Here is a 22,965-nt window from a genome sequence, read left to right as displayed (position 1 = left end):
GTACTAAATGCCCGTCTGCCCCCGAGTATTGACAAAATCGAAGTGTTGATACCTACCATAGTTTTACCCCAAATTTATTCTTGCTCATTGTCTACCGACTCTGGAGAGTGCGGAGTAGATTGCGGCCTCAGGCCCCAACACAGGTAATCAACTCTTGAACTTTCCCCGCGGAACGCGCTACGCGTGGGCTATTATCCACGATCACTTGCGGTGATCAAGCGACAAGATGCCCAGGTACGTGCCCCCATTCGACCTCCCCCAGACCTGCCTTGGGGCACCCATCTATCTCAGCCGAGATTAACATTCAAGAATAGGGAAATAATAACAATCCAAGCCGGCCAGTGCGGTAACAATGGTACTGATTCCCATCAGACACAGCCTCAGCCATCAGCCCCGAAAATGGCATATGTGAGATCTCAGGTCTTTGCTGACTGATCTTTGCTCTAGTTGGCGCGCAATTCTGGCAACAGCTTTGCCTTGAGCACGGCATAAGTCAAGATGGAAACCTCGAGGATTTCGCAACCGAAGGCGGCGATCGTAAAGATGTCTTCTTCTATCAGGTATGCCGTCCCCTTCATTGCAGCTTGTCATTCTATGAAACTGACTGAACGTCGTGACTTTAGAGTGATGATACCCGCTATATCCCCCGAGCGATCTTGCTGGACCTAGAACCCAGGGTACGGCCCCTTCCGCGAAGGACCACCTCGAAGAACCCATTGTGATCGCGCGAACGGTGAGCTGAGATTTTTTCCGATTAGGTCCTCAATGCCATCCAGGCTGGTCCGTACCGAAACATCTATAACCCCGAGAACTTCTTTATTGGGCAACAGGGCATTGGCGCCGGAAACAACTGGGGCGCGGGCTATTCCGCGGGCGAGGTCGTGCAGGAGGAGATCTTCGACATGATTGATCGAGAAGCGGATGGTAGTGATTCCTTGGAGGTATGGTGCTAGTGCGCGAGTGATAACATGACGTGCAGACTAGATGGAGGTTGAGCTCGGAGCTGACGATTTCTCTGGCAGGGGTTTATGTTCCTGCATTCAATTGCAGGAGGTACAGGTTCCGGTCTGGGTAGTTTCATTCTCGAGCGCATGAATGATCGGTTCCCAAAGAAGCTGATCCAGACATACTCTGTCTTCCCCGATACCCAGTCGGCGGATGTTGTGGTCAACCCATACAATAGTTTACTGGCGATGAGAAGGTTGACGCAGAATGCGGACTCTGTGGTAAGGCGCTGTCACTATTGAACTGGATACGGTTTTAGCTAAAACTGCAGTTTAGGTGGTGTTGGATAACGGCGCTCTGTCAAGAATCGTTGCGGACCGACTTCATGTGCAGGAGCCTTCGTTTCAGCAAACGAACCAACTTGTAAGTAGCCGTCTGCCTCCGGTTCCACTGGCATTAATCGGTTCTAGGTGTCCACTGTTATGTCTGCTTCTACGACGACCCTTCGATACCCCGGCTATATGCACAACGACCTCGTCGGAATCATTGCCTCCCTCATCCCTACACCGCGCAGCCACTTCCTGATCACCTCGTACACCCCATTTACCGGCGACAACATCGAGCAGGCCAAGACGGTGAGAAAGACTACTGTTCTGGATGTCATGCGCCGTCTGCTGCAGCCCAAGAACCGCATGGTTTCCATCAACCCCAGCAAGTCCAGCTGCTACATCAGTATTCTCAACATCATCCAGGGCGAGGCAGACCCGACAGACGTGCACAAATCCCTTCTCCGTATTCGAGAGCGGCGTCTGGCATCGTTCATTCCATGGGGCCCGGCCAGCATTCAAGTCGCTTTGACCAAGAAGTCGCCCTATATACAGAATACCCACCGTGTCAGCGGTCTGATGCTGGCGAACCACACGTCCGTCGCGACGCTGTTCAAACGAATCGTTCAGCAATACGACCGTCTGCGGAAGCGCAACGCCTTCTTGGAACAGTACAAAAAGGAGAGCCCCTTCAAGGACGGGCTGCACGAATTCGACGAGGCCAGAGCGGTAGTCATGGATCTTGTGGGCGAATACGAGGCCGCAGAAAAGGAAGACTACCTGGATCCGGACGCAGGGAAGGAAGAGATGGTGATGTAAATATGCTAGTGCCTGTGCTTGCGATGTTCCGATTTGCTTTCCTCGTCTTCTTTTTCTTCACGACTTCAAGGGTTGACCGGTGTAATCCGAGTGGCAAGGGCGTTTTCGTTTTTAACTAAATACCTCTATTATTCCAATGACATGATTTTGCGTTATTTGAACCCGGAAACCGAACAACCAGGGTCCCGAATGTCCCGCACCAATGTGTAACCACCCCGTAGGCCAAGCGCATAACCCACAGACACACACCCACCGACAACGGCCAGACCAGCAGATCTCTACCCAAGGTCCCCACCACTTCTCCTTTCCCCGCCCCAGATCAAGCACCACATAGTACTTACCTACCTTACTTACCTTACCGCCTGGGGCAGCTGTGCACCAGACCGACCGATTTCTTCCCCAGCCAAACGGACCACCCCACGCTGAGTCAATAATTGCTTTCTTGCTGGTTTGAAAGAGAAACAATGGCATTTGAAACATGGGAAGGGGTCATGGTTTCAGCCATATCTACGACGATCTGGTTTGGGACTCCTTCTGACGTTCTTTGCATTGTTGATCTGTTGCTATGTGGATTAGACTGGGATGGATTTGTGCCCAAGATGAGGATGGGGTACTGCTTAGGTGCTAGTGAAGTAGTATGTGTGTTTTCAAGTCCGGGGTACGGATAGGATAGGATAGGATAGGACGGGAGGAACTCTCAGCAGCTTGGATAACAGATAACTGAGATCTGATCTTATTCATCATTCCTTGTGTCATCTTTGAGTGGTATGAGTTGAGGGACCTTGTATGGACCCTGATAAGGAGATAGATGGTTAGATAGATAGATGATAGGAAGCAGAGCGGACCAGTAGGGGAATTTGAATGCACAGGCGTTGATGAGATCCACTTGGGTACTACTTAAGTATACTTTGTATTACTACTGGGAATCTGGGTATGGGGACCCCGGGAAAGGGTTCGAGCGAGGTATCGGTAAGTGTAGTAGTACTACTACTCATGCCGGTACTGGATGGCACGGCCTGTCATAGGACAATTGCCTGGAGGACCGATTCATGAAGGACAAACTAACTGTACATGCTACATGCTTACGTAGCTGCAGTCGTGGCGGCAGGAGTCAAGTAGCACCGTCGACATAGGACTGACTACGGGGAGGGTTAGTTAGCTGCGAGGGGATGGTGAGGATTGTGAATTATCCTGGAGGATGCACTCCGTGAACTCTGCAAACCAAGGGTAGGCGCATTGGATAACGATTCCCCCCTGGTTGGATTGGTAGGAGATCCTGGCCGGATTTCTGGGTTGTAATTTCCGAGAGCTGTGAGATCATTATACATTGGTATGTACCTATGTTTGGTGTGGATGATCGGTTGATCTATTGATGTATGTATGTACTGTTAGGTGTGATGGGGAAATCCTGATGGAGAGGATTAATGATGAATGCTGGCTGCAAGGCATGAATGAAGCCTCACGTGATGGGGGTGGGTGGATGTTGGCTGATGACCCCGAGAGTTTCGTCGGTTGTCGGATCGGGGAGGTCCAGGGCTTGATTAATGATGGGGCGCCGGTTGAACCATGAAGGTTGGGAATAATAATTATAATAATAAGGAGGTGTGCTAACTGCTACTACTGTAGTACGACCTCGGATGCAGCAGCTTCACTGGCGTGCACAGACATCAGGGAAGGGGAAACCCTCCCCCCCTCCTATCTCCTCTACCTATCGAGTCCCCTCTTCTCTCCCCCCTCTCCTGGTTAGTCCGTCCCCCTTCGTGGAGGTACCTGGATGGATAGATGGAGCATGCATCGGGTCCGGGTGGTTTGGGAACGGGGAGAAAGGAAGGCAACGGGGATCGGTCAGTCGACTAGTAGCGTCGGAGGTGGATAGACATGGTGTATGTTTAATGTTTAATGTTCATGAGGGATGAGCCGAGCAGGTGATGTGGATACTACTAGGTAGTAGGTACTGTAGGTAGGTAGGTACTGGAGATGGCTGCCCTCGCGAAAAAGTGGATTGATCGTCCTGAAGAAGAAAGGGGGGGAGAAGTGGAGGAAGTGGAGGATTGAAAAGGGTAAATGGCAGTTGGGGATACGTTGGGTTGTAGCTTGGATGGACACGTATGAACGGGTGAACTGTATGTAACTACTGTGTCTGTATGACTTTTTGGCCGTTTCTCTATTTTTTTTTTTACTTTTTTTTATTTTTTATTTTTTTTAATATTCATTTATTAAATTTTATTATAATTTTCTTTTCTTTTTTTCCCTTCCCCTGGTCCTGTGGAATGTTAAACTTTGTCGACGACCACTTGCCTTCTGCTCCAGCAGCAGAGGAGACTTTGCCGGGTGGACGGTACCGACGGGAGCCTCGTGCGCATCCGGCCAGCGCAGAAGGACGACTTGCCGTTGCCCGAAGCAGCCGACTTGGGAGAGAGAGGATGGATGGATACCTAGATGGATGGGTGAATGATACTATATTATCTATGTAGTATCTTGGACAGGGACTGACAGGGACTGAGGCTAGGATTATTGGGGGAGCTGGGAATGGAGACTTACCTACTCCAGTCGTTATTAGACTAAGTAATAGTAGTTAATCGTATCTATCTAGATACTTTCATACTATGGAAGTAGTAATAATATAATATTAATCATCGACGGCGCAGGAATCCCAAAGAATCCGGGAAGCTTTGCTGGGGTCCACCTGCCCGATTTGCCTCCACCGGGCGTCGTCGTTCTTGCCAGTCGGAGGATAGGCCCAGAGTCGGTAGCCTAAGAATAAGTAAGCCCATCGTCTGTTACGCCGTCCTGATCAGCGCATTGCAGCACCGTTCTTTGACTCAGCAAGTCATCCATGACTCCCCCCCCCCCTCTCCAGTGTACGGCCGGTATAAATTGACTTTGCCTGCGCTTTTGCCGCTGCCACCTATTTATTTGCTTCCTCCGCCGCTCTTTGTCCTCTTCCTCTTCCTCTTCGCCTTGCCTCACGTTCCTACCTTTTGTTCTCCTCGACCGCCCTCCCATCGTCGCCTCCGACTTCGGTATATCATATATAGACCGCCATCCTTATCTGCTGCTCCTTATCTGCCACGCCTCCTCCGGACTCCTCACCTCATCTCCTCCTTCTCCTCACCAGATCACCACCTCCACACCACTCATAACACGACTCGAGGTGCTTCTCACGCTCCTCTAAGAAACAAAAATCCTTTGCTTGCCACCTCGGCGTCTCCCACTGTCGCTACCAGTTCTTCCCGGGAGCAACAACCGGGCAGCCTCACTCCAGCGCTTATCGTCATTGCTGCCTCGGCGGTTACTCTGACTCCGCTCGCCCCCCCCTTCTTGCCACCACTTCCATCATGGCGCCCCGCAAGCCTCGCTGCAACTTCAAGGAGTGCAAGGAACCCGCCCAGCGCATTGTCGGAGACTGCAGCTTTTGCAGTGGCCACTACTGCTCTAAACACCGCATGCTGGAAGCTCACGCCTGCACTGGCCTGGAGAACTGCAAGAAGGAGTCCCACGCCCGCAATGCCGATAAGCTCAACAGCGAGCGGACTCACGTCATCAAGGGTGTATGAGAAGACGCTCAGGAACATCCACTCTCTTCTTGTGATCTTTCTTCTTTCCGCTGCGTCGCAACGCATATATTAGCACGGTGTTCTACTTCACATTCGTCGGCATGAGTAAGAACTGCGTGGCCAGTCTCACTTCCTGACGGTTTGCCACTTGGGTTGGGGGGAGTTTTGATGCTGCTATCTTCACTTTTGAGATTAAGTGCTTGGCGTTGACAGCTATGGAGTTTTGACGGCTACTTTGAGTATTTATTTGTTGCATGTTTGGGCGATCGCGTTCATCCATCGACCTCCCGTGGGCGGTTGTTGGCAATGAGGCGATGCTAGACACATTTCCATCTTCCAGTCTTGTTGGATAGAATTGACGGTTTCTCAATTTGTGAATCGTTGCTATTTCCATTGGCGTGTCACATAGCCAAGCGGTTATAGGTATATATGCATATTTGTCCACCCATCAATTGACCATTGTTTCCCCACGAATTAGCGTCGCGGCGTGGCCATAGTTGAGTCGTGTGCCAGCTTCCCACGTAGCTCGCACCGTAGCTCGTAGCTCAGGTAGCTATCCCGTGGCTCTAGCCATTGAGCGTCCAGAACGTAGCCAGCGCCATCATATGATACTAGTAGTAGTAGGTACCTTAGCCCTCCTTCCACCTCCCATAGGCTGAAACCAACCTGACACTTGCAATCCCTGCAACCCCCTTCAACACTAAAAGATCCTGAAACAAAGTGATACGATACCCAACCATGAACCGTACCACGGACCTTTTTTTAGCCCGGTCCAATTTTCGGCCTACCACACCGTTAGTAAAACGCAGTCCACACACCGCAGCGGGGAGAGGCCGTTGGTAGGGGGGTGGCAAGGGGATTGATTCAATGCGACAAGCACAAAACAGCAGAACGTACATATCGTGGTGTTCACTTAATCTGCTAAGATACTTGTTTAGTTCTTCGACTCGCTCTTTGTGGGTTTTGACCCCTTCGCGTTTTAGTCGTTCTTGGAGCTGTGCGATGTTAGCTTGGTGGTGTTTGGTACATTGAAAAGGGTATTGTATAGTGATGGTATATGTGTGTATAACCACATACACCAACAATAACAATAACAATAACCAGTAGAGACAAAAGCCAAGTATAGAAAGATAGATAAGATACATACTCTCTTCTTCCTCATCTCCTCGTGTTTCTTCTCTGCTTCGGTCTTGACGGCAGGGCCGGGCGTAGATGATTGTTCATCACGAGGTAGCGAACCGCTTCTTTCTTCTTGATCCTGATCTTTATCTTGCTTGACTTGGACTTGCTGCTGTCCCTCGGATTCAGCAGCGGTGGATTTCTTGCTGCTGCTGCTGCTCTTCTTTTTCTTCTTTTCTATTCGGCTGCTGCCTTTGAGCTTGAGTTTGCCGGCACCTCCACTGGGCGTGGAGTATTCGGTGGGTGGCATGATTGCCTATGTTATTGATATTGTTGTGCTTGTGGTTCTATATTTGGGGGGTGGGGTGGGTGGGTTGGGTTTGGATGGATGATGAAATGGGTATGATGGGTGGTGATTTTGGTTGCTGCTTTAAGCGGGCGGTCAGGTGATCTACTCCGTACTGTGTAAGGAGTACATGTGTTTTGTATGGGGGGTGGTCGGGGGAGAGGTTTACGGTAGGGATATGGAGTGGGGCATATAGTTAGAGAGAAATGATGGTTTTCTTTTGGTTGCTTGAATTCTATTTTTGATTATTTGGCTACGTTTCAGGGTGTATGGGTTTGTTTGGTTATCCGGTCAAGGCGTTGGGACGGGATGTATACTAGTAGTATATGGAATCCGCTTTGTGATTTACTGCAAATGCTGCAAAGATTGTTGAAAATTTTCAGGATTCCAAAGGTCCTGCTCGTTATTATCATTGTATGTGATGGGCGTTCTTAATCCATTTCATCCATTGTGTCCCAACCGAAAAAAATTCCAGTAACGTATGCACTTTAATCGAATGGAATCGGCCGTAGTCCAGATCCTCCACCGCGCTTCCGCATTTCAGCACCCGCTGCGATGGTACTTGGGACCTTGATGCCACAGCAGTCCCCGAAGTAGTCCGTGTGACTAGTATGGTCGTGGTCATGGCCATGCTCGTGGTCGTGTTCCTCCTCTTCCATGTCGTCCGTGATCTCCCTCATACCAGGGGCCGCCGGTAGCAAGCTTCCGAATAGGAAATGCTGCATGATGGGTAGCTTGCCCAGCACCTCCTTGGCGAACATCTTTTTCATGCCGCCCTCGATCTTGGTCCAGTTCTTGGCTCCTGATATGTCATCCAGCATGGGACTGTGCCACCGCAATCCCTTCACTGTCTTCACACTATCCACCCACCGCACCTGATCTAAATAGATATACTTGTCACTTTCTTCCTCAAGCACCGCCATATTGTGAATAGAGAGTGGCGTGATGTACGGGTGCGCAACGAGCTGCGAGGCGCCGAAAAGGAACGGAAGGAAATGATAATCGTCGAGACCCCAGACTCCGTGTGACCCCGCGGGTTCCAGGTAGTAGGTTGTTTGGATATCGCGCATGAGATGCATGTAGCTAGTGTATACGTAGAAAACGATCGCGGGGAAATCTGTGGCGGAGAATATGTGCACCTGACGTAGGCACAGCAACCACATCATGAAGTTTAATTCATGCCCGGAGCCGTAATCAAGCCGGTCGCGCGATCCGAGTGAGTGGATCAGATATGTTGACGCTTCCTCTATGAGAGCTTGATCCTGGAACCCGAGTATATCCCTATGCCATGCTGCGCTTTGTGCCGCGACATCGTCGAAAAGGTCGCGAAAGGCCGGGTTACCGAACCGCGAGCCACCTTGATCGAGAGACGGATGCTTATCGAGGAGTAATCGGATTTGGTGTACAACAGACTGAATCTTGGTGATGATGGGGGAAGGACTGCTGACGTCCGTGGTTGCCCGTCCCCGCACCGAATCGGAGAGGCCGAAAATGAACGCAAGGATTAAGGTATGGGTCGAAGAAGAGAGGAATAGCTCGTGGTCTTGTTTCGATAAGATCCGACGCACTGGACGTGCATAATGATGGGAAGCGAGATCCGGGGGGCTAGGGAGAGGCGGGGTGGCTGGTGCAGGCTCCCGGGAGGAAGCCGTTTGAGACTTGCCTCTACTCGCGCGGAGTTCTGAGAGCTTTTTCGACAGGTCGATCTTCGGTTTTGTAGCCGGACTGGGCACGGAAACCTGCGAGGCCATTTTGAGCGATATAATCTGCGAGTCGATGGAATCCGGTCGCTCAGGTGACTGGTTCACACGACTGCTGGCAGGAAGTTGGTGCTTGGTGAACATGAAACTGATGGGCGAGCAAGGTCATCTGACACCGCCCGCGATGACCTAAGGGGAGTCGGATTGGCCGGCAGAAAGTGACCGCCTGAGCTGGGTAGCAGCCATGACGCCATGCCTCAGGAGGTGTAGCGCGATCGCCCGGGCATGTGATCGCCGGTGAGGCTAGCTGCATGTCGTTAGCGCTGGCTATGCCAGTTCCGGATTGGAGCGCGTGATGGTCGCTGGAAGAAGGAGCGAGCGAGATTATTGTTGTCTCGCCAAGTCGCCAGACTACTGCTCGATGCCACGCTAAAAGAGGGGAGCTGGAGGAAATCCTCGCTTTTTTCTACCCGGACAACGGCGTATTCATCGTCCATATAGCATCCGGGCTCTCGCGTTCCCCAAGGTGGATTACCCTTATCGAGGTCAACGTTTGACGGTACAACAGATCGATCATCGATCCCCACCGCTCCGGAGCTGGGGAAATCCGATATCCACCTGATCCTTTCGAGTAAATCCAAACGCCGTAGGCCGCGATAAACCCTGCGATCCCGCGAGCACGCCATCATGGAATCCTCTGATTTGACCGCACCAAACGCCAGGCAGGCCAACGCCTCGTCTCCCACGCATCGATCTTCATCCCCTCATTCGTCTCACAATGAGCCACGCCGCATGTCTCCCCTCAGCGCAAAGCGTCAAGCGGCCGCCGTTCCTGGCCAGCGCCAATCGCACCCGGTCAACGAGGCCACCCCGATCGTGAGCAACTCCGACACATCTCGGCGAAACTATCATTCTACCGATGGACTGAGGAACAGGGACTCGGGAACCGTGAATGGTCATCCCGACAACCCGGCACATCAGGCCTCACGAGACCCCGATCAGCAAAACCCCCAGCCTGACTCAGAAGAACACCGCGGTTCGTGGTACAGCCGCATTGCAGATAGATATGGAAGCCTAGAACTGGAGAATAAGGGCAGTGTTGCCCGGGATCATCTGGCTCTGGGTATGTGTAGCACCTATCTTCGCTTGTCCCAATCATGCGTACGGCAGAGTTAACAAAGTTTACTTGGCTTTAGAACGGACATTTCTCGCATGGCTGAGGACTTCGCTGGCATTCGCATCGATTGGAATTGCAGTAACTCAGTTATTCCGTTTGAACAGTGCTGGCTCCAGTACGAATACTGCAGATTTCACAGCTCAAGGCTTCTCTCCGCTCTTGTCATCTCCCGCATATGATCCCGCGGCAATCCGGATAACATCGGCTTCGTCACGCCTTCGGAGTATCGGTAAGCCGTTAGGGACCACATTCATTGGGGTTGCTATCTTGATTTTACTCGTTGGATTCCACCGCTACTTTGAAAGCCAGTACTGGATTATCAGGGGCAAGTTTCCTGCTAGCCGCGGTAGTGTTGCATTGACTGCATTCGTCGCTGCAGGTCTAATCATCACAGCTCTGGTTGTCATTCTCGCCATTTCCCCGGGCGCTGTTGAGGCCTAGGGTGAAGCGAGATTCGGTGTTAACCCCGTAGGGGGCTTTTTCAGAAAGTAAGCATGGAAAGGATTTGCCTAGTCTATACCCGTTTGCGCTTCTCTTTTCACTGCGTTGGAGCGGGCTGGAATATCAAAGCGGTGGAACTCTGTGATTTTGTGCTACCTCGGAGCCTGTTTTTTTTTCTTGTTGTACATAGCGTGGTTTCAAGGGAAATAAATAGCTAACGGTAAATGTATGGTGCAAGGTACTATCTGGATGACTCGAGAGCCAATCGACAGGCACGTTTGTAATGCAACGTCGTACGCTGCAATGCATGGCCCTTGTTTTGATGTATGCCCGCACCTTCGATACATGATCGCAGACGATCCACGCATGATGCCGCCACCGGACATCGGTGCATCTTGTCAAAATAGCTTCCTTACAGACCTAATCGTTGAAGAACCATGAAGCTTCTGTGACATTCACTGTGGAGCCATTAGGTCGGTAGGTAAGTTCAAGTGAGCGTATCTTCTTTGAAGTCTGAGGGTTAGAGGAAAGTTTATTTGCTCAATCTCACACGACGGTTTAGGAATGCTGGACTCCATACAATACCATTCGTAACGAATCTCCGCGGACGTACTTGGGACATGCAAATGATGTAACAATTAGTGGCACGTCTGCTGCTCCTATTACCTGGATGGACCCTCAGTTACCGAATCCGGCTTTTGATGAGAAACTGGAGGGACAATCTGGCTCGTCAAGGGGGTGTGTAGAGCCAGCGCTCCAATCAGACATGACACAGAGTTTCTCCTGAGTGGCCACGACCAGCGGCCAATTTTCCCAGTCTCATGGCGACACCGAGATGAGTATAGGAGACTGGTATCGATGAGGTGGCGTTGGTTCGGATGAGCAATAGTGCTCAGGATCGAGATTCGAGGGAGCTGAGCCACATCCTCGATGCGGGTTCATCGGATTGGTTTCGGCGAGAAACCCAAAAGCCGGGTGCCGACTACGGCCCCAGTTTGGGAATTCGGATGGAGTCCTACTCCGCGCCGTGGAGAAAGGTTGGCATATGCGGTGCAACGCCCCGGAAGCACTGACATCACATCCAACGGAAAAGGGCACAAAGTTTTCCATTCCACGGCAGAAACGCAAAGCGGACCGATCGATTTCCATTGTGGCTAAGTCCAGGGCTTCAGACGGATTATTTTCTGAAACATGAGAATGATTCCCGCCGTGAACCATGGATCGGGGCGGCTGTGTGAAGGCGCTATTAACTGGAGACTCGGCCGGGGAGGTAACGGATGGAGGCGCTGCGCCTGGGGAAGGTTTTCGGGAGACAGATCTGGGGGGGCGCTGAGAGAGAGAGTCAATCTCGGAGGGTAAATTGAAAGACATCGACCCTTGCATGGGATATGGCTATTGGGGAAAGGTTCTATCCCTTATTATTGTATCGTAACCCAGCGGGAGGAACGTCGGTAAGGTAGGTATAGTAATTCCGGTACCATTCGATTTGTTTCACTTGTGATTCAGAAGGGCTGCCTTGTAAATTGTATCGAACCACGGGAACCAAGATTACTCTGACCGTACCGCCGTACATCGGGATTCTTCCCTGTTTGAGGGGCATGTTGATGATCTTGATGTCGAGACGATAAGGATGAGGAGGCATCTCCTACTATCTCGATAAGCCAAAGGCGGGCCACAATTGGCTCGATGCAGGACATTCCGTACATGATTAGAATCGATGATTAGATTCGATGGCCCAAGGTGCCCGGTCCCTGTCTGGTGACGGTCCATCGGGTCTGAACTCTGAAGGGCCCTCCCTGCCCGTCAGACAGCCATGCTTGGTTCCCGGTAAGGCCGCATGTACTATGTACGTCGACGATTCGGGACTATCAGTCCTCTTCCTTGAGCCAATAGATAGGACATGTCGCTACGGTGGATGGAGTGCTTAGCTGCAGATCATCCCAGGCCGCGATAGGAAGCAGTCACCTCAGGCAACGCCACAGGCAGCCCGGATCATGTCTTGATAGAGGAATCAAGGAACCCCGATGGTGGGTGAGTATTGAGCAAGCCATGACTCAGTTGTCGTCAGCCAACAATCTTATTGGCGATCGGTCTTTCCAGAGGAAGGAATCTGTCAGACTGCTAGGGAGGCTATCGAACTATCTAGACCGATAGAGTGATATGGCGAAGCTGAAACGAAGAAGGATGGAATGCGAGGTATCCGATACTCCAGCCGGGACTCTTCCGTGGTAGTAAACTGCAATGGGCCGTTCCTGAAATAGCAGGCAGATTCCATGATCAGCCGCCGTGGCTGAAATGCAAGTGGGAGTAACTGGCATAGCACCTAGTAGTACTCTGTAGAGCGTAATCTGATTACTATATTAAATACTACGGAGTTTCATTGAAACTCCAACCAAATCTGGACCTACCTACAACACATGGGCGATACTGTGTATCTCTCGAAACTTGAGAGGGGATAACAAACAGTGTGGCTCGGCAACCAATGATAAGCATGACGTGTGCCGCCGAACTCCAGTTGCTAGAGGGATTCTGACACAATTATTGGCGAGGAATCGGGATCGAGGTGTGCCTACTGCTTATCACTTATCAGGGGGCGATTATAGTAATCGAAAGTATGTAGGTCTCTCCCGCTTCAACCCACTACTGACGCAGTAGCAATTCCGTCCCTCGTACTCGTAAGCCATTAATTATTATGGATGCTCAGAACAGGTTTGCAACAGCCGAGGACGATGGTGCGAAGGAGGATCACCAGGGGGACGGAAAGAACAACACCCAGGTACCTACTCCGTACACCCTACACCATCTGGTCCAAGATTGAGGGGGAGATCTATTCTTGGTTGTCTCTGGCTCCCATGCGGGCTGTTTCACTTGCCAGGTTCCCTCTCGGTCCCCCCCCTCCTGGAGCGTCGCCGGGGCGTGTCAACCATTGCAGGGATCGCCTGCTGGCTACGAAGATGTAAGCGGCCTTTTCGGCGCGGCGGGCAAGGAGTCGCAGGCGCTAATTAGACTAGCTCCAATGCAGTTAGCCCAAAGCGTCTAGTGGGTGGCGGTCGTTCTTCCCCACCGAGACAAGCGAGATTTCGATGCCCCTGTTCGCGCTGCGGATTGGCCGCCCGTTCAGGTACGGCCATTTTAGTCTACTGGTGCCTGGGGTTTTCTCCGGAACACGCCCAATAATGGTGACCCGCCAATTCCTCCCAGGTCACATCGATGTCCAGTTAATATGCCCGGATGCACTACCAGGCCATTCACGGGCCTTCGCTCCTACAATGGAGCAGGATCCGTTAATATTGTCGTGATTATTACCTATGCCAAATTGCCGCTCTGCAAGAACCCTGATTGTAGCGGACGGCGCATGAACAGGTGGCAGTGGAGACCTACCGCCGGGTTCTTTCGTCCTACTTGTCGGCTCCCTCATGCCTGGCTTGTGTCTCAACCAGGGATAGGAACACCGTATTTGGATGGTCGCAATGAGGTCATGACGTTTGGCGCAACTATCAAGACCAATATAAGATATAATATGCGTGAATTGAGATAACCTCAACCTCAAAGGCCTTCCGGATCCTGTACCGAGGCCGAGAAAAAAATAAGGAGGCCTGCAGATTCGGAGTATTGCGACCTCTATGGACGAGGACCGTAGGGTGCGACGTAGGCACGCATTCATCCGCGAGCTCCGCAAGCCTGACTAACTAAAAGCATGCAATTTCCCCATGAAGGCGCTGGCCAGACTAGCCTAGTCTTGGGATTAATGGATTTAATGCTACGATGGAGCACCTACTATCATCTTTAATTAGTAGTGTGGCTCGAAAGCGGGCTAGTGCGAGGTCAGCCTGATACGACTCCGTACTTTACCGGCGCGCATGGTTCGTTGGCCATCCCTCCGCACGCTGACTGGACCACCGGCGATCCGACAGCCCTGGTATTACGCCGTACGGATTCGTACCGAACCAACCTGAACGGTACGGGCGCGGCCCCTCCGAGTGCCCAGCCAATCATCCCCTGCCGCCCTCCATACGTCGCCGTCTCCTCCTCTCCACCACCAAGCCTTTTGCTGCACTTCAGCCTTTCCTCTCCTTCCTTCGACTTCATTTTCCTTTTTCCAGGTTGATCCTCTCTCTCTCTTTCCTCTTCCCCCCCTCTCTCTCTCTCTCTCTTCCCTCCGTTTCCTCCTCCCTTCTACTTTTCCTCCCCCCTCCCCTCTCTTCACTGTACCTCTTATTCACTTCAGCCCTGTTCACACCCTCACTTCACTTCCCCTCCTCCCGACTCTTCCGCTCCATCCTCTCCGTGGCCCGTTCCCGTGGCCGTCCGCTCCTTACAACAGTAGTCTCCTTCGTCACCTGCACGACCTCTCCACAACCCTCTCGATTTCAACACGTTCATTGTTCAACTGATTTTTAAAGCGTTCCTCGACTACTGCATTATTCAAAAAGCCGACGTGGACTCTGCTGCTGCCCCGTTTCAGCCCGTTTTTGCAACCTTATATTCCGACTGTTATTCTTCCGGCTCGTGTTTCTCGGATCTCGGGACATAGTCACTCTCGGTGCGACGTGTGGGACTTGGATTCGGGGATTCAATGGTATCATTGCAAAACTGAAGGCCTCCAGACAACGCCGGGCTTTCCAATCATCGTAGGGAAGTCACATAGGTCTGGAGGTCCCCGTGCGTCGTCTAGGTCACATCAACTGTGCCCACTATCCACCACGGGGTAATCAGGTTGTTGTTGTTGATTCAAGGTTGGTATCGTTCAACAACCCGCTATGGCTTCGATATCTCTACCTCCACAGCCTCAAGCGACTCCGGCATTCTCTCCATACCTATCCGCCACTGATCGGTCTCCTAGCGGTCACACCCGCCGCAATCTGAGAATGTCTGCTCCGCTTCCCAATCCACCATTTGTCTTTCCAGCCCGGGATCCTGGCGATGCGACGCCTCAGTCTTCGGAGACTCGTACTAGGACGGCTCTGCCGCTTCCGGCCTTCTCTTTCAACCCGGGCGCTCAACATTCAGCGCAACCATCGATGCCGACTCTATCCCCCAATAGGCCTGCTGGACACCGCCGGCGATGCAGTGAGCTGGTCGGTGGAGAACGTCCGATTATACCCCCGGGAACTATAGAGGCCACTCGAAGCAATGATGAAACCCCAGCACCACCACCGACCAAACTTCCCGCTCCGGGGCCCGGCTTTGGTGCAGGTGGGCGCCGCCATGCTCACCGGCGCTCTGCTGCCATTTCCAGTGTGGATCTTACGGCCATTTCAAATGCTTTGGACTTAAAACCTTCCATTGGGAGCGCGCCGTGTTTTCCGGCAGACACAATGCGTGAGCACCATGCTTCTGATGAGCCCCCTAGACCCGTCTCTCAATCAGCAGCCGTTCTCACTCGGCAATCTCCCCCAGTGTCGCCCCGGATTGTAATTGAGGAAGATCACTCAGAGCCTGAAACTCCAAGCAATGTCACCACGCCCGAACGTCACTCTACTGAAACTTTAACGAATGACTCTGGATTTGTGGCCACTTCACAACCTGATGCTTCCGCTAGAAATAGCGGCTATACCTGTTTTTCTCCTTCGGCCGACAAAGCACCACCCATGGCCGAGAAGTCAAAGCCTAGACCACGAACCGCGGATGCGTCATTCATGCTGGACCCGAGCAGGACTTCCAAACCGGACGATGACTCGCCCACGAAACGGCCATTGTCTGCGGCAGGACATTCCCGGAATCGGAAAAGCCTGTCTTCAGGGATTCTCGATCACTTCGCGGGCTCATCTAGACGTTCTTCTTCCTCTTCCAGCGGCTCAGAAAGCAGCTCTGGAACCTCGGTGAGCGAGGCCACTGATTCACCAGAGTCTCCATCTGGCAAGAAGAGGTCAAAAGCCAAGAAGCGGCAGAAGAAAGTGCGTTCTTGGGCGGGCGCCTTCTTGACAAGGGGCAAAGGTAAACGCCATTCAAAGAAGGATAGAACAGAAGCAAAGGGTGCTATTCCCCCTCCTGTTTTGACCCGGACAAATTCAGATCTTGGCTCGGGTTTGGATGTTGACTTTGATGATGACAATATCGTTGTACTAAGGACACCGACTAATCCGGGTACTCCGGAGTCCAGTCGCCTACCCGCAGAGGGCACACCACCTAGCCTGGAAACCTCCTGGAAGCCGAGGAGCTTTTACGAACAGAGTGTTCAAAATGATGTTCTCAGCCCAGTGATTGATCTGGATGCAGCTTTGGGCCCTTTCAATACCCCTGAGATGCGCTCCGGTCGTGTTGCAGAGAGCGGTTTCTCAGCCGCGACCAAGCGGATGTACAGTGGAGGACGCCGAGGTGAATTTATTGGTCCAGAAATGCGCTATCATCGACGTGCAGAGAGCGCTCCTGAAATGCCTCCATTTGATCGCAGCTGCCTTGGGAATAACCGGTTTGTCACCAGCTCAACCCTGGAGAATCCGGACGTTCTATATGAAGAAGAGGAGGATGCTTTTCTGGCAGCCACAGGCGGGTCCCACCCGGGACCTATTGAGCGCCCGCCGCCACAGGTGACTACGTCCAGCACAGCTGATGCGGATAGCCAATCGGAGGATAGCAAGGATAGCTCAGAGACCCTCACACACCAGTCGCTCGCTCGTGAAATCAGCGAAGATGGGTTACTTCACGCTGGTCTCGGCATACAGAAAGACGAATCGAACGATGCACCGGATGATACCACACCCTGTCTGGGCCAAGAGAAGCGCAACTCTGCTGAGCAGCAGACCTCGCTCGCTCAGTTTCACAATGCGACCAATCCTTTCTCTGCCCCAATGCAGAACCCGGCAGAGGTGGTTAAGCAAGACGAGTGGCAACACAGGCCTTCGAGTCCTGACTATTCGCCTGGGTTCATGCCTGCTGACCACGGAGCTGGCACGTCATTGGAAATGACCTCAAACATCCCCCCGTTGTCTCTGCAAGGCAACAATTCCCTTCCAAATTCTTCTTTCCCATCTCCTGACTTCACACTCTCGTCCGATGTTCCTCGCTCGATCACGACGTCGTCCACGAATGACCGTAATTTCTCAAATCCCTCCTACAATCCGTCGGTGGATCTTCCTCAGGGATCGGTTGAGGATGTGCCTTCACTAACCAGCAGTGCGTCGACAACGACGAACACACTCGGCCGGATCTCCGGCACCTTCTTTAGCCGTCCTCGGTTGTCCACCGATCGCTCAGCATCATTTTCCGCGGCTGTCCGCCGTCGCACCAGCCAGGCCAACAGTTCTAAAAGGTCTAGTCTTGCGAGTCTCTCGAAGCTGATGGTTGGACCACACGCCGAACGGAGCAAGCTCAGCTATGAAGAGAAGCCACCAGAAGATGAGCCTGAGCGAGCCAAGAAGAAGGGCCTTCGGATTAGTCGTCTGATGCACTTTTGGAGAACCAAAGACAAGGACAAATCCTATCATGAGCCTGGTGTTCGGGACCAGCGGCCCTCCTGAGCCAATGCTGCTGAGCCAATGCTGCTGAGGACATGGCCTCCCACTGTACATACAAACCCTGATTATGATTCTCTTCGATATGGTCTTTGCAAGATCTTTTTTGAGCTTTTATTTCTCATTATCACCCTTTTCCCCTTTTTGCATCTTTTTTCTCTTTTTTCTTTCTCGGACCGGTCTACCTTTTCTATTGTTGGGGTAACTGACGAATCTCTTTCCATCGGCATGTGATTAAGCGTAAGACTATGAAAGCTCTATTTTGTTTATTTCTTGTCCCTCGTTTATGGCTGGTTGCAATTTGTGAACAACGTCTTTTATCTCCGTTCGCTATTCAACGTTTCAGGGCCTTTTTTTTTCTTCTCTTCGTTTGCCTTTATCTTCTGGCTTCACTTTCTATCACACTTTTATTCTTCTTGCATTCATTATGGCATCTACCTTTTTTGTCTTCTTTTTTTTTACGGGACTTTATGGGTTCATTATGCTTGTTGGCGACACTACATTGGGGTCAAATCTCGACTTCTTTGGGAGGCATATGTCATTTTACCATGAAGTGCAGGCCTCTCCGCCACATTGAGCGTGCAGGGACTACATGCCAGCTGTATGAGTTGCTCACCACCTATCAATCTACACTCTGCGCCATCAAAAGATGGCGCGTCACACAGGAAATTCCTTGTAAAATGATAAACGGATATTGAACCGTAGTTATATTGTTCCTGCGACATCAAACAGTTAGATATTGTAATGAAACCTTGGAAATATATAGTATCCCATCTCGGTGCCCCACATACTACCATCCTCATCCATCCCCAGAAGAAAAAAAAAACCCAACATGATCACCACCCCGAATCCCAAGTACCTCCACTCCACCCCAACATTGAACCACCGTAAAATAAACTGAACCAAAGATGCCCCCTCGACCCAAAAAGTCCACCAAGGACACCAAAAAAGACAACCAGAACAAGAAAAAGCCCCAAACAGCCCCCCGCGGAGCTCCCTCCACCACCACCACCACCAACGGAACTGGAATCAACCTATCCACCACCATCCCCCTCCCCCTCCAACAACTCCTCCTAAACGTCTTCAAGGCCGCCTTACTCCCCAACGGGCAGAACTATCTCAAGTCCGACGCAAATGATGCGAATGATGATGGGGAGACGCAACTCGACACCAAAAATCTAATCCAAACAATCAAATCCCATTTATATAACCGGGATTTTGATTCTGCGTTTACGGATGCGGGGGAGGATTTGCTGAGAGCTTATGCGCTTCGGTGGAGCTCGTCGAGAGCGTTGGGGTATGCGGGGATTTTCCGCGCCTTGGTGAGGGGGTTATTGAAGGGTGGTGATGGTGGTGGTGATGAGGGGAGGCATGTTGTTTGTATTGGGGGAGGAGCGGGCGCGGAGATTGTGGCCCTGGCGGCGGCTTGGAGGGATTGGGTGGATGGAGAGGTATCGGTGTCTGGGGAGATGGGGGTGGTGGAGGGGGTTGCGAAGGTGAAGTTGGATGATGGTGTTGATGATGATGATGCGGCTACAGCTACGCCTACTACTCAGGAAGAGAATGTTGATAAACGCAACCATCCTCGACTTGACATCACGGCGGTGGATATTGCCGATTGGTCGAGTGTTGTCTTGCGATTATCGACCGCTATTCAGTCCCCTGCTGTGATGGGGTCCAAGTCATGTCCGGCGCCGTTGTATGGTGGGCGGATATGCGTCGATTTTCAGAAGTTGGATGTTTTGTCGGCGGAGGAGAAGGAGTTGAGGGGGTTGTTACGGTGTGAGGGGGGTGGGGATGGGAAGGCTGGGGGAACAGCGCTGGTGACGTTGATGTTTACGTTGAATGAATTGTTTTCGACGTCCATGGCTAAGGCGACGGGGTTTTTGCTTCGGTTGACGGATATGTTGAGGCCCGGGACGGTGTTGTTGGTGGTGGATAGTCCGGGGAGTTATTCGACGTTGAAGTTGGGGAAGAGTGGGGAGGGGGAGGAGGTGCGCGAGAGACAGTATCCGATGAAGTTCTTGTTGGATCATACGTTGCTTTCGGTGGCGGAGGGCAAGTGGGAAAGGGTGTTGTCGCAGGATTCGAGATGGTGGAGGAGGGATGCGGCGAGGTTGAGGTATGAGGTTGGAGAGGGGGCTGGGTTGGAGGATATGAGGTATCAGGTGCATGTGTATCGGAGGTTGGAGGGTTAGATGTGTGGATACTTACGATTTGTATGACTGCTGCTTTTTGAATGATACCATGGTTGACCTGCACACTGTCTGTCTGTCATGAGTGACATTTTTAATGGGAGAGAGGATGGGTATGCTATTGCTACAGTCGATAAGAGATGAAAAGCAGACCAAACAAACGACATTAATTCGCCACGGAAATCATGCACGCCCGAGATCCGTCCAATTGAGAAAAGAGAAATAAAGAATACACATAACCCCATGTATCATCACATGAGAGCCCTTTTAGTTCCTCAGGCCCAGCAGAAGGCTGGTGCTCTTTCCACCTTCCTTGCCATCGTTGCCGGGCAGATATGTGACGTTGGGGTTGGTCGCGAGCGTCGTCGCGATCTCCTTGCTGGCGTCGATACGACGGATTTCAATCAGACCACTGCCTGCCTTAGCAACCGCCTTGCTGATGATATCGGCACTCTCGGCTTCACCCTCAGCGCGGATGACATTGGCTTGACGTTCCTGCTCGGCCCTCTCGACGATGAACCGGGCCCGTTCCGCGTCCTGCTGGGCGATCTGCTTCTGCTCGACGGCACGCGTGAACTCCTTTCCGAAGGTCATGTGGGTGATGGAGACGTCTTCCAGGGCGATGTTGAACTGTGCGGCTCTCTTCATGAGGTCTGTGCGGATGCGGTTGGAGACGGCTTCACGCTGGGTGATCAGCTCGGCGGCATCGAACTGGGCGACGATGGCCTTGAGGACTTCGTTGCCAATGGAGGGCAGGACACGCTCATCATAGTCGATACCGTAGGACTAGGAGAAAGGATTTGTGTTAGAGATAGTCCTGGTCGATGGGATGAAAGCTCATACCTGGTAGATGGCCGGCAGCTTCGGGACATCAGGGCGGTGCAGCACTCGCAGCGTCAAGCTGACCATCTGCAAATCCTTACTACCGGTGGTGGTGGAGATGTTACGAGGCTTGGTGCGGACGTCGTAAATAATGGCCCGCTGCAGCCAAGGGATGAGGAAGTGGGTGCCCTCGCTCATGACCTTCTCCTGCACACCGGACAAGCGGTCGAAGATGATGGCGCGGGTACCACCACGGACATCGTAGATGGAAGAGCCGAGGAGCGAGAAACCGATGGTGGCGGGGACGGCCAGCCGGTAGATGTTGTACAAGGAGTTGGCGGCCATGGTGATGGATGCAACGGAGGGGTAGGGGATCGAGGGGGAACACGGGGGCGGGAGTTGGTAGCAATCAGCAAGTCTGGAGATGATGTCGAGGCTTTTCGCATGCTGTCCCGAAGCGGCCTAGCGCCGGGCGGTGGTCGAACTTCGACTTCGACTTTCCTCCGTTTTGGTCCGACGGCCAACGTCCTCTCTTCCTTTACTTCCCTGCCTCGTCTATCGCTTCCCCACCACATCACCGCTCCTCTCGCCGTTCCTCCTCGCATTTCTTCACAATGGGTGGCCATCTCGATCCTAAGAATGGAGTGTGAGTTTTCTGCCTCGTCTTCTCGTCCTGGCCGCTCCCTAGCTTTTCCGGGGGCGGTTACCGTGCGGCCTCGTCTACGAGATCTCCGCCCATGTCCTTTTCCCGGATGGCTCTGATTAGGGCATATCTGTAGCTGCTTTGCCAATCGTGATTGCTGACTCGTGATGTTTATAGTTTCCTGGGCTGGTGGGGTGATCTCGGTATGTCTATGACCTCGGCTTGATTTGGCCGCCTTGGAAGCGACTCGAATGGCAACAATATCGGTTTGCTGGGCCTATTACTCGCAATGGCCCGACAGATTCGAGAACATGCGACACAAATGGCGAAAACATGCAATTGTGCCCCGGTACCCTTGCTGACATGGGTGTCTCCGTCATCTAGGATGCCCTACTCCCCAGCGCATCACCTCCTACGCTATGTCCCCTAACCGTCAGCGCCCTCTCGCCGGTGCCGGTCACGCCGCCATCTTCAACGTCTTCCGCAGATTCAGACACCAGGTCCTCTACGTTGCTCCTCCCTTCATTGCCGCTTACGCTATCATGAACTGGGCCATTGAGAGGTATGCACCCTTTCCCGCAGACGTCCAGGCCCGATTTTACAGATGAGGTCGGTAATTCAGTGTCTGGGAGCTGACATTTGGGCCCACTATAGGAACGAGTACCTCAACTCCAAGCCCGGCCGCCTTGCCGAGGGTGGTGACGAGTAAATGTAACGTGCAAGCCAAGGGATCCTTGGGGGAAGGGATAGCATTGGGCAATACGAAAAGCCTAGATGTGTGATTGCACTGTACAGTAACTAGAAGCAATCGAATGTGTTGCAATGTTTTTAGTTGTCTTGACCGCGCGTGGGGTGCATCAGTAGTAATGGGTGGACTCGTATAGGTCGGCTGGATTCCACATCCGGTTGGATTCAAACCGTAGTGTTGTCTGCCAATCAACGGCGGCCCAGGCTCTGCCCGTCGGGCCTAGGAAGTATCCCACGCCTTCTGGGAGGGTCAATTGGCCATTGGAGTTCCCTTTAAATGTCTCGCGTGCTAGATGATGCTGCCCAAGTGCCCGAAGGTGATGATCGTGGTACAGGTTGGGGGCATGCGAATTGCCTTGGCCGTGATACCTAGAAGGTCTTTGATCAACATCAACTACACCGGCGATTGGATAGGGCCAATGGAATGACCAATTGCCTGACCAACCATGGATAATTTCCTTAACAATAGTAATAATGATAAGAGCGCGAGGTTGAGGAGGTCGTGGTGGATGCTGTCATGGCGCGAAAGATCTGATACGGCGGCCAAACCCACCGGGCAGGCCAGGAAAATACCGAAACGGGCGACAAAAGAGAGAAAAACCCACCTGACTGGCCCTCGCGGCCGCCCATAAATTACCGCCGGTAACTGGCCGTACATACAATTTTTCTGTTTC

The 22,965-nt window shown here is 52.2% G+C and overlaps 11 protein-coding genes across 11 annotated transcripts; 7 read left to right on the top strand and 4 right to left on the bottom strand.

Moving 5' to 3' along the window:
* The first annotated feature begins 202 nt into the window (after positions 1-202).
* BO94DRAFT_509526 (gamma-tubulin mipA) lies at positions 203-2,249 on the top strand. Its single transcript, XM_025609707.1, has 8 exons — positions 203-234; positions 315-355; positions 448-560; positions 624-677; positions 759-941; positions 1,023-1,226; positions 1,282-1,368; positions 1,416-2,249. Exons 1-8 carry the CDS (start codon positions 227-229, stop codon positions 2,088-2,090), a joined length of 1,365 nt encoding a protein of 454 aa, XP_025471555.1. The 5' UTR covers positions 203-226; the 3' UTR covers positions 2,091-2,249.
* Positions 2,250-5,428: 3,179 nt separating this feature from the next.
* On the top strand, positions 5,429-5,647 carry BO94DRAFT_457514 (AN1-type zinc finger protein; the record flags this gene model as incomplete). The annotated part of the gene is made up of 1 exon (XM_025607751.1): positions 5,429-5,647. The coding sequence occupies one exon, from the start codon at positions 5,429-5,431 to the stop codon at positions 5,645-5,647; it is 219 nt and encodes a 72-aa protein (XP_025471554.1).
* A 762-nt stretch (positions 5,648-6,409) lies between these two features.
* BO94DRAFT_582181 (DUF1754 domain-containing protein) lies at positions 6,410-7,076 on the bottom strand (the record flags this gene model as incomplete). Its single annotated transcript, XM_025615462.1, has 3 exons — positions 6,410-6,431; positions 6,545-6,642; positions 6,795-7,076. The coding sequence occupies 3 exons, from the start codon at positions 7,074-7,076 to the stop codon at positions 6,410-6,412; spliced, it is 402 nt and encodes a 133-aa protein (XP_025471553.1).
* A 263-nt stretch (positions 7,077-7,339) lies between these two features.
* On the bottom strand, positions 7,340-8,948 carry BO94DRAFT_531727 (serine/threonine-protein phosphatase 2A activator). The gene has a single exon (XM_025610964.1). It carries the CDS (start codon positions 8,861-8,863, stop codon positions 7,601-7,603), a length of 1,263 nt encoding a protein of 420 aa, XP_025471552.1. The 5' UTR covers positions 8,864-8,948; the 3' UTR covers positions 7,340-7,600.
* Positions 8,949-9,499: 551 nt separating this feature from the next.
* BO94DRAFT_582179 (uncharacterized protein) lies at positions 9,500-10,430 on the top strand (the record flags this gene model as incomplete). The annotated part of the gene is made up of 2 exons (XM_025615461.1): positions 9,500-9,935; positions 10,009-10,430. 2 exons carry the CDS (start codon positions 9,500-9,502, stop codon positions 10,428-10,430), a joined length of 858 nt encoding a protein of 285 aa, XP_025471551.1.
* Positions 10,431-11,098: 668 nt separating this feature from the next.
* On the bottom strand, positions 11,099-12,071 carry BO94DRAFT_284563 (uncharacterized protein). Its single transcript, XM_025606651.1, has one exon. It carries the CDS (start codon positions 11,811-11,813, stop codon positions 11,250-11,252), a length of 564 nt encoding a protein of 187 aa, XP_025471550.1. The 5' UTR covers positions 11,814-12,071; the 3' UTR covers positions 11,099-11,249.
* A 1,435-nt stretch (positions 12,072-13,506) lies between these two features.
* BO94DRAFT_531722 (uncharacterized protein) lies at positions 13,507-14,114 on the top strand (the record flags this gene model as incomplete). Its single annotated transcript, XM_025610963.1, has 1 exon — positions 13,507-14,114. A coding segment is annotated over exon 1 (310 nt), but the record flags the coding sequence as incomplete, so codon positions are not given.
* Positions 14,115-14,855: 741 nt separating this feature from the next.
* BO94DRAFT_284454 (putative cell wall proline rich protein) lies at positions 14,856-18,011 on the top strand. The gene has a single exon (XM_025606650.1). It carries the CDS (start codon positions 15,191-15,193, stop codon positions 17,888-17,890), a length of 2,700 nt encoding a protein of 899 aa, XP_025471548.1. The 5' UTR covers positions 14,856-15,190; the 3' UTR covers positions 17,891-18,011.
* A 1,685-nt stretch (positions 18,012-19,696) lies between these two features.
* Positions 19,697-20,110, top strand: BO94DRAFT_531720 (25S rRNA (uracil2843-N3)-methyltransferase). Its single transcript, XM_025610962.1, has one exon. It carries the CDS (start codon positions 19,750-19,752, stop codon positions 20,080-20,082), a length of 333 nt encoding a protein of 110 aa, XP_025471547.1. The 5' UTR covers positions 19,697-19,749; the 3' UTR covers positions 20,083-20,110.
* Positions 20,111-20,129: 19 nt separating this feature from the next.
* On the bottom strand, positions 20,130-21,683 carry phb1 (prohibitin subunit PHB1). The gene is made up of 2 exons (XM_025610961.1): positions 20,923-21,683; positions 20,130-20,865 (listed from the first exon to the last, which is right to left on the bottom strand). The coding sequence occupies exons 1-2, from the start codon at positions 21,244-21,246 to the stop codon at positions 20,347-20,349; spliced, it is 843 nt and encodes a 280-aa protein (XP_025471546.1). The 5' UTR covers positions 21,247-21,683; the 3' UTR covers positions 20,130-20,346.
* On the top strand, positions 21,435-22,335 carry BO94DRAFT_509509 (ubiquinol--cytochrome-c reductase subunit 8). Its single transcript, XM_025609706.1, has 4 exons — positions 21,435-21,547; positions 21,722-21,747; positions 21,929-22,106; positions 22,199-22,335. The coding sequence occupies exons 1-4, from the start codon at positions 21,516-21,518 to the stop codon at positions 22,251-22,253; spliced, it is 291 nt and encodes a 96-aa protein (XP_025471545.1). The 5' UTR covers positions 21,435-21,515; the 3' UTR covers positions 22,254-22,335.
* The last annotated feature ends 630 nt before the right edge of the window (positions 22,336-22,965 follow it).

This window comes from Aspergillus sclerotioniger (assembly GCF_003184525.1).
Source record: "Aspergillus sclerotioniger CBS 115572 chromosome Unknown BO94scaffold_4, whole genome shotgun sequence".
Taxonomy (NCBI): Eukaryota; Fungi; Ascomycota; class Eurotiomycetes; order Eurotiales; family Aspergillaceae; genus Aspergillus; species Aspergillus sclerotioniger.
The sequence above is the reverse complement of the archived record's forward strand: the minus strand, read 5'-3'. Positions and strand labels throughout refer to the sequence as shown.

Bases quoted from the DNA above. Each gene is read 5' to 3' on its own strand.
- BO94DRAFT_531727 (XM_025610964.1), bottom strand. From the start codon at position 8,863: ATGGCCTCGCAGGTTTCCGTGCCCAGTCCGGCTACAAAACCGAAGATC.
- BO94DRAFT_531720 (XM_025610962.1), top strand. From the start codon at position 19,750: ATGGCTAAGGCGACGGGGTTTTTGCTTCGGTTGACGGATATGTTGAGG.
- phb1 (XM_025610961.1), bottom strand. From the start codon at position 21,246: ATGGCCGCCAACTCCTTGTACAACATCTACCGGCTGGCCGTCCCCGCC. The intron at 20,866-20,922 runs GTATGAGCTTTC...CCTTTCTCCTAG, and splicing joins AGCTGCCGGCCATCTACCAG to TCCTACGGTATCGACTATGA.
- BO94DRAFT_509509 (XM_025609706.1), top strand. From the start codon at position 21,516: ATGGGTGGCCATCTCGATCCTAAGAATGGAGT. The intron at 21,548-21,721 runs GTGAGTTTTCTG...TGATGTTTATAG, and splicing joins CTCGATCCTAAGAATGGAGT to TTTCCTGGGCTGGTGGGGTG. The intron at 22,107-22,198 runs GTATGCACCCTT...GGCCCACTATAG, and splicing joins ATGAACTGGGCCATTGAGAG to GAACGAGTACCTCAACTCCA.
- BO94DRAFT_509526 (XM_025609707.1), top strand. The intron at 561-623 runs GTATGCCGTCCC...TCGTGACTTTAG, and splicing joins AAGATGTCTTCTTCTATCAG to AGTGATGATACCCGCTATAT. The intron at 1,227-1,281 runs GTAAGGCGCTGT...ACTGCAGTTTAG, and splicing joins CGCAGAATGCGGACTCTGTG to GTGGTGTTGGATAACGGCGC.
- BO94DRAFT_284454 (XM_025606650.1), top strand. From the start codon at position 15,191: ATGGCTTCGATATCTCTACCTCCACAGCCTCAAGCGACTCCGGCATTC.
- BO94DRAFT_284563 (XM_025606651.1), bottom strand. From the start codon at position 11,813: ATGCAAGGGTCGATGTCTTTCAATTTACCCTCCGAGATTGACTCTCTC.